This window comes from Actinia tenebrosa, unplaced genomic scaffold (assembly GCF_029948245.1).
Source record: "Actinia tenebrosa isolate PJP-AT-01 unplaced genomic scaffold, QUT_ActTen_1.0 PGA_scaffold11__36_contigs__length_13525064, whole genome shotgun sequence".
NCBI lineage: Eukaryota > Metazoa > Cnidaria > Anthozoa > Actiniaria > Actiniidae > Actinia > Actinia tenebrosa.
The window spans coordinates 7,090,205-7,098,795 of NW_028292571.1; the positions used below are offsets into that span (position 1 = coordinate 7,090,205).

The window sequence follows — 8,591 nt, forward strand, 5'->3', positions numbered from 1 at the left end:
ACATAGGGTTTCGAATTGAAATTTCACTAAATACGTCACATTAGCATATGGTATGGAAAAACCTTTATTACTTCAAAAAGGCGGACTCAAACTATGAAGTTTATTTGGAGGTCATTCAATAGCTGGTCCCATGTAGAAACAACGCGGAGAATATTGTGATGAATATTGGAAGGTTCGGTTAATAAAATAGGGACGTTTGATGTATAACACTTTGGTTCACTAATAGTATGATAATAAGTAGTAGTAGTAGTAGTAGTAGTAGTAGTAGTAGTAGTAGTAGTAGTAGTAGTAGTAGTAGTAGTAGTAGTAGTAGTAGTAGTAGTAGTAGTAGTAGTAGTAGTAGTAGTAAGTAAGTAATAGTAGTAAGGCCCAAATAAAGTAACATCTTGAATTCGGGTGAAACGAAACTCTTCCCGCTCGCTGTTTTAATTCTTATTGGTTGATCAAGTAATGATCACGAAAATGAAGACCAAAACCGCTTTCGCAACGGAAATGAAACTGGCTCCGCTCTAAACCCCCCAATCTCTATTTTCGTTTGTTGTGCATAGATGAAAGTTTATTTTTAAAAACTATTGAATTTAAAAAGAAAAGATTCTAAAAAATGAACTGTTTTATTACGTATTTCATAAAAATGTTACAAAAATATAAACTGACCTACTGCGTACTCGTGCAAACACCACTAAGTCTAACACTGAAAATATTTACAAGATATAGGATGGCCATTTAACGTGTAACCTCAATTTTGTATAATTTGTAATGGGCATTTCGTCCTTTATTTTTTTATTATCTTTACTATCTTTTCTATCTTACTAAGGATTTCAGATGTAAATGACCTATATACATAGCTTTTTGAAATGGTATCTATAAGCCTTCGCATTTGATTTAAAGAAAATGGAATAGTAAGCGTAAGGTAGCATAAATCCTTGTTTCACTTGATGCCATTTCCTGTATCGTACCGTACGGAAGTCAACTATTCATTATCTGAATTGCTGAACTGCAACAAGTTTTCAATAGAATTCTTTCTGGATGACATCACATTGTGGTCAGTGTTTGACAATCATCTAGAGAAGATAATGAGATTCGAGGACTTTTTTACGCTGACTGAAATCTGCATTACAATAATTATGTTTCGAATTCAAATTTTCCATTGCTCGGAGTTATCAATATTATCCTCAATACTCAATTTTACAGCTACGTTCAGTGACAACAAATAAAAGTTCCAAGCCGTGGTTGCAGTTGCCGTACATGATAAAAACTATAGTATTGCTATGCGCGGAAATTCCAACCACGACTTGGGACTATTAATCAATGTTTGGAAATGTCACGGAATTTTAATGGTATCCGTGAATGACTGACTTATAAAAAAGGCTTAACCTGTAATGGGAGGTTCTTATATAGGGATTAAGGCGCTATTAGCAGCTGTCCAGCTTACGATCATTAGTGATTTGTTAGTACATTCGTGTTATGCCTCCAGACAGGGATAGGCTGTTGAACCGGGAGGCAATCCCCTACTCCTCACGAATAATTCAACAGGTTCTTTAATGTCTCCCATTTTACTGCAGGTAAGGAAGGATCTAGAGATTGGGATTATGGTTTAAAGTCCTTATCCGAGAAGACTTGAAGGTCTAACCATTTACAGATATTATTACAAAGGCAGCACCTTCTCCTCAGTTATTTTAGGACCCTGAGTATTGGTCCGGCCGAGGTAAGAACCACGACCTTTCGCACAACAGACCGATGCCTCTACCAACTGAGCTCACAAGGCGGATGTTGTACCAAATGTACAAATGAGTGTGTGGTCTGCAAAAAGAACAGCAATATGCATCGACTATGCCAAACTGGTATTGAACACAGTGGCATTTTGTTAACTCAAAAAAGGACTTTTCTTAAACTTATAAACCTAGCAAGGTATAATCCGTTTCATTATAAATGTCGCAGCTTCCTTCATTTCCGAAGTTCGGCAAAGTAGTATTACAGGATTGATAAAAGCCCTCGTGTAAGTAAGAACGGTTACCACACATTCTGTGGATTCTACGCCTTTTTTGGCGTCTCCGATAATACTCATCACTATTTTAGTACAAAAATATGGCAAATAGCAGAAAATGAATACCATAAACAAAATCATTATTGTTCGAGTTACTTTACGGTACCTAGGTATGCTGGAAATTTCTGTTGCACTTTCAGATTGTTGACTCGCTTCCATTTTAGTCTTTCGTAGTTTTAACAGCATTTTGTAGTAAAATACAACTGTAACGAAAAAACATATGGCCGTAACAAAGCCCGCTAATGTAGACACGCCGTTTGTGGGTATAACAAACTGAAGAGAGCTCAGAAAGATTGAAATGACCCAAATTGATACCACAGTGATTGTGACCTTGGTTCTGGTAACATACTCAGCGTAGTGAACGCCTTTATGAATGATCAAATATCGATCAATAGATAAGGCTGTTACTGTGAATAGGGAACTCGCTGAAAATAAGTACCCAAAGAAATATGAGTGCTTTCCTATGAAACAAAATAGTTCAACGTTATACGTTAACTCTGCGACTTTCTTGGTCAAATAAATTGGTAGTAACACAATGGCTATCAGGAGATCAGATACTGAGAGACTGTAGAGAAGAAGAGTCGATGGCTTCCTCAAGGCAAGTGATAAGTACAGTGATCTCAGGAGTAAAAGATTGAGAAATGCCGAAGGTATAAGTAAAAGTGCACTCCATATAAAAGCTGTCAGATAGTAGACTCGACCAAACATGATTTCTTCACGGTTGAATATCAGAAAATAACAGTTTTTTGGGAGAAACGGCGTCATGTTGAAGGCCATAGTCTTTTAGTTGTCAATTTTTGTGATTAAGTTTTTTGGGTCTGTTTGATACGATGCTTGTGTTGACGACACTGATAGGCCTTGTTGGAACAGCTTTCAGAAAAGGATACCTGTACATCAAAACATAGTACCATTGTCAAACATGCTGAAGCATGAAGAGGAAACGAGACAATACAAGACAGGATAAGAGTTGTATATATTTTATATCACAACCATCACTTCCTGTAAGGGCCCCGCTCTACACACATATGCTCACTTCGTTATATAGATACAAAGTTTTCGATATAACGAATACTGTCATTGGTTGAAAGATAGCCACGTAACAAAAGTGAAATCTAAATGCCCCGAAATAAATTACTTATTTCGCGGTCGGGAAATAAGTTACACGTGACAAGACTGGTGAAAATAAACAAGTGCACGTGATCAGGACGTGAGACGCGCTAGTGGCGTGATATTTTGCACCAATCACAAATAACAAAGGTATTTTGTTGGAATTTTTTAGGGCAAATTGATCATGAAGCAAAACAAAAAACAAAAACAAAAACAAAAAACACACACACACACACAAAGAAAAACAGAGAGTTTTCAGTATTTCTACAGAAAAATACAAATGTTCATTGAGAAAAAGAATTCGGAAAAAACGCAAACAAACAGCTAAAAATGCTGCTAAGTAAAAAACAGAAAAAGAGAAGCTTTAAGACGTTTAAGGTAAATTTTAAATAATTTTCCGTGACTCAATACATTTACTGTAAGACCAAAACTCTTGATGATCTGTACGCGCAAAAATAACTTGGAATAAACTGATAAACAGTATTGTACAGATAAAGATTTTATAGTTTCAATCCTTTTCATAATTTGTAATTTTTTTTTACCAGAGATTTCATTGTTATTAGTTAGTGGGGGCTGCCGCATATGAGAATTCAGTTCTTCCCTGGCAGCACCCATTTTGCAACTTTTTTCTATTATTATTTGTTTGAAAATAAAGTTATTATAAATAAATAAAAATAAATGAATATAAAAGCAGATAAAGTATAAATTCAATTAAGAAACCTAACAATTTGGGAAAGTTTTTTGATTGGTTACCCTCCAAAATCGCAAGGCATAATGGGGATGTGAAAGTAGAGAATTCAGTGCAAAAAAGGTGTAACAGAGTACAAATTAAATACGGAATTCTCGCATTTGATTGGATAATAATTAAACAATAGAAAATGAGCCAGAAAACGAGCCAGCCAATCTAAAGAAAATAATCGAGCTATTCTTTCCGGAAATAAAAAAAAACAAAACAAAACAAAAAAACAAACAAACAAACAAAATCGATAAATAAAAAATAAGAAAAAGACTATGAGCAAGACTATTAGACACGAAGTGGCAAGTACTTACCCAATGTTTTAGTCTACGAGAATATTCCAAGACCTAGCCGCAAAGTTTTCAGGTTCAGGTATATATTTTTCAATACAACTCCAGTAGCTCCAAGTCAGCTACGCCAGCCAATCCAAATGTCTTTATTTAAATTAATTCAGATTTACTTTATCGAGTAAACAACTTTTTTTAGACACATTTTGGTTCAAGTTAGGTAGGTACTAAAACTATTTAAATTACATGCATTTGAAACCAAAAACGCTTTGAATATATTAGTTGGTCGTGAACGAACGAATTTCATAAAATATTATGTGTTGAATATTTCACATTTCTTGTCTTCCTTTTTTACTGTTTTTCATGTATATTATTACTAAGTTATCACAAGGTTTCTCGTTCAATTTGGGATTGATTCGCACGAGTGTGTTTTTAAAAGAGCTGAAATAGACCAGTTTCGAATTCCAAATTACCGCTGTGTTCCTTGATTACAGACTCATTTGCACAGGGTTAGCCTCGTATCAGTGTTTAAATATTCACAAATACCAACTGAAAAGTAATTAAGAATGCACAACTTCAACAATACAAACACTTTGAAACTCGACGGACCTTGATTGGAACACGTGAATATTCTGCACAAACTCGAGGCTAACACTGTGCAAATGAGTCTGTAAGCAAGAAACACAGCGGTAATTTGGAATTCGAAACGGGTCTATTGCACTCGACCTAGGGTGTCTTGCAATCAACTCATTGAAAAACACACTCGTGGGAATCTGCAATCCCAAGCTGAACTCGAAACCGTATGATTACTCATAGTAATAGTCACTATTTACAGCACACAACTCTCGTCTCACAGGTGATTGTTTGTAACTGAGGGAGGGAAAGCGGTAAACCAGGAGAAAAACCCTTTTGGCAAGGGAGAGGACAACACATCAAACAAACCCAACTCATAAATGCTTATCAGTCAAGACAAGACAAGGCCAGACAAGGGAAAATGCTATTCTATATATCAAAGCTAGAAACAGCTAGTGATAAACCATTCAGTATAAATACAAAACACAACTCACCTATAAAACTTAGTATATATCTGCCTTATCGATCGCGTTTCGTTATTAGTAAAGGTATTTCAGCAACATCTGTCTCATTTTTACCCGTTAGTCTTCGACGACTAATTGAACTTCATTAAACATGATACTATTCTGATGTGAAATCGAAGCCAACCTGTACTAAATGCTAGCGCTAGACTAATAATAGGTGGTTTATGTCATAATAAAGTTTAAGCATTTCCGTTGCGATAAAGCAAAACAAAACCATCGCCAACTATTTGGGACTTTTTGAGCCTGCGCTACCTCAGCAGAGTTACACATGAGTAAATCAAACATGGCGTATAAAATGCATAGAAATTGTATGGGCTCATAAAACTGAACAACAAATAAAAACATTGCTATAGGCTATACACAATTTGCCTCCATGCCTTCAAATTATACATTTACGTGTCTACAGTTCTGTAAAGCTATTTACATTAATTGTCAACAAAATATGTTTAGAAAATGGGTTCAAAATTATAATAACTAAGGAACAGTAATCGCTTTCGATGACCCTGAACAAAAGCTCAAAATGTGAGAATATAGAGGCTGATAATTCAGTTTCAATTGACCCTACACAATTTGCCTACTTGAACTGTTAAACTACATTACCTTCGCCATAGACCAAATTCAAAACTCGCACCAATGTGAGGAATAAGTTGTGAACAAAGGAATCTAGCATGATTCGTGACTTTTGCCAACTATCAGCTCCATAATTGTGCACGAAATAGGTGGACGATTCGTGTTTCGTTTTCGCTTGTAAAAATCCATTTTTTTGAATCCCATGAAATATGATGTGTCATTGTCAAGTTGAGCTTCGAGCGCCTCCTTGAACGTGGTTTAATTATTGTTTTTGAAGTAGATACTAAGCCAAACTAGCGAATCATTTGGTATCAAAATACTCAGCGGAAACTCTCATCTCGAAAAGATGTCTGGGATACACTCCACCGGACGGAATATTATGGCTACTTTTTTAGGGGAATTTTTACTTCCGTTTGATCGCCGCGCGCGCGGAGCTGTCTGGCGCGAAAATTTGTAAGTGTAAATAAATCATAAAAAGATGTAAAATGTCTGACGTTCTCAAAAACAATAGCGTTATAAAAGTATAAGAACGATATAAGAGTGGATAGTAATAATAATAATAATAACAGTACTTGTATAGCGAATTCTGCTACCTCAATGCGCTGTGGAGATAAAAACGAAAAATAATAAATAGTTCAGTCCAGCAAACAGGTTCAAAAGTTTTAAATTAAGTAGGCTGATTGAAAGAGTACAGTTTTCAGTAATGACTTAAATTCGGGAAGGCTGTCAGATTTCCTGATAGTGTCCGGTAGTGAGTTCCATAGTGTAGGACCAGCAACTGAGAAAGCACGGTCGCCATAATTTGAAGTGAAGGTACGAGGAACAGACAGTAGGCTTTGTTTAGATGATCTCAGTGAGCGTACAGGCTTGTGTTCTTGTAGGAGCGCGGAGACATAAGCAGGAGCAGAACCATGAAGAGCCTTGAAAGTAATCAGCAACAATTTGAAGATTATTCGCTCTTTAATCGGTAGCCAGTGGAGCTCTCGTGGAACTGGGCTGATGTGTTCAGTAGTTTTCGTTCTTGTGACAATCCTTGCAGCAGTATTTTGGATCCTCTGTAGTTTCTTGATTTGGTAGTCAGGAAGACCATAAAGAATACTATTACAGTGGTCAAGTTTTGACGATACAAAAGCGTGTATAAGACGTTCAGTCTCGGTCTTTTTCCAATGTAGTTACGTATTCGTCCAATATTGCGCATTCCCAGTGATGCTGATTTGCAAACATTATTCACATGTGTTGTCAACTGAAGATGACTGTCGAGAACGACACCAAGATCACGAGCTTCAGCTTTTGGAGAAATTTCATTACCATTCAGGCTGACAGATAATGGCAGATGTTGACGGAAACGCGACGTGAAATGAAGAATGTCAGTTTTCCCATGGTTACATACTAGCTTGTTAGAGGACAACCAACGCAAAATGTCCTGGAGACAACACTCTAGAGATGACAAACCAGGGTCCCTGTTCTTGGGGTTTAAGGAGACATAGAGTTGGCTATCATCAGCATACAGCATGCAATCCAAACCGTGTTTTTTGATGACATCTTCTAATGGCGCAAAGTAAAGTGTAAAAAGCACAGGACCGAGCACGGACCCTTGTGGATCACCAGAAAGGAGGGGTCGACTGTCCGAGGTGACATTGTTAACCATGACAGCTTGAGACCGGTCGGTAAGATACGACTTAAACCATTTAAGCACAGTACCAACGATGCCGAATCTATGCTGAAGCCTGGAGAGAAGGATGATATGATCCAGTGTGTCAAATGCTGATGATAAATCCAGAAGGACGAGTACGACCTCTTGGTGACTATCAATCGATCGCAAAACATCGTTGAAAACGCGCAGAAGTGCGGTCTCTGTGCTATGGTTTGCACGGTATGCAGATTGCATTTTTGGTAATAGATCGTTATACTCAAGATGATCATTGAGTTGTGCGACCACTATGCGTTCCAAGGTCCTGGATAGAAAGGAGAGGTTTGCAATTGGTCGATAGTTAGAAAATTCCTCAGGGTCCAGCTTAGGCTTCTTCAGCGCCGGTCGAATGAGAGCTGTCTTGAAAGAGTCAGGAAAAATACCATGATCCAAGGATAAATTGATAAGATGATTAATAGCTGTAAGTAGTACATTCTGAGAGTCCTTAAAGAGACCAGTAGGAATTGGATCTAGTGAGGTCTTTAATGACTTTAATTTTGGATTGTTGAATTCATTATTCGATTCGAACATTCAGTAATGATAGCGAATCTTCAAAGCCTAGCATTTTCGAAAGCCAAGCATATACGCAGCTGAAATGCAAGAGCAACTCTTTGTGCAAGGAATATGTAATATTAATGACATACCTTCTGTTTTCGCTATATACAAGAGCCTACCACTTATAAATTAAAATATATTAATACAATAATTGAAAAAAAGATTACGGGATAGCTCTAGGCCTGGTTGTGCGAAGGGTGAATAGAGCGATCCGATGAATAACTCCTTATCCAGTGGATAAGTCGATGCTATTATCCAATAAATGTATCCACTTAATAAGGATTTATTCGTCGGATAGCGCTATCAACCCTTCATACACCCAGGCCTTGTATTTCAGCAGGACGAGAAAAATTGTTAAGCCGCAGAAGAGAAGGAAGAGGCTACTTTACTAATTAAGAATTAATAAGTGGATGCGCAAAATGTATGTTCTCTAGTGAATGTCTTTGGAATTTGTATTGTAGTGTTTGTATTGTCGAAGTTGTGCATTCCTTAATTTCCGTTAGTA

At 36.9% G+C, this 8,591-nt stretch overlaps 1 protein-coding gene across 3 annotated transcripts; it reads right to left on the bottom strand.

Moving 5' to 3' along the window:
• Positions 1–592: 592 nt before the first annotated feature.
• LOC116292615 (neuromedin-U receptor 1) lies at positions 593–6,168 on the bottom strand. Of its 3 annotated transcripts, none has more exons than XM_031699962.2 (2): positions 5,872–6,168; positions 593–2,931 (listed from the first exon to the last, which is right to left on the bottom strand). In XM_031699962.2, the coding sequence occupies exon 2, from the start codon at positions 2,819–2,821 to the stop codon at positions 1,901–1,903; it is 921 nt and encodes a 306-aa protein (XP_031555822.1). In that variant the 5' UTR covers positions 2,822–2,931; positions 5,872–6,168; the 3' UTR covers positions 593–1,900. The 3 variants fall into 3 exon arrangements, with proteins under 3 accessions (XP_031555822.1, XP_031555821.1, XP_031555823.1); XM_031699961.2 differs by lacking the exon at positions 5,872–6,168 and adding an exon at positions 5,242–5,405; XM_031699963.2 differs by lacking the exon at positions 5,872–6,168 and adding an exon at positions 4,202–4,320.
• Positions 6,169–8,591: the final 2,423 nt, after the last annotated feature.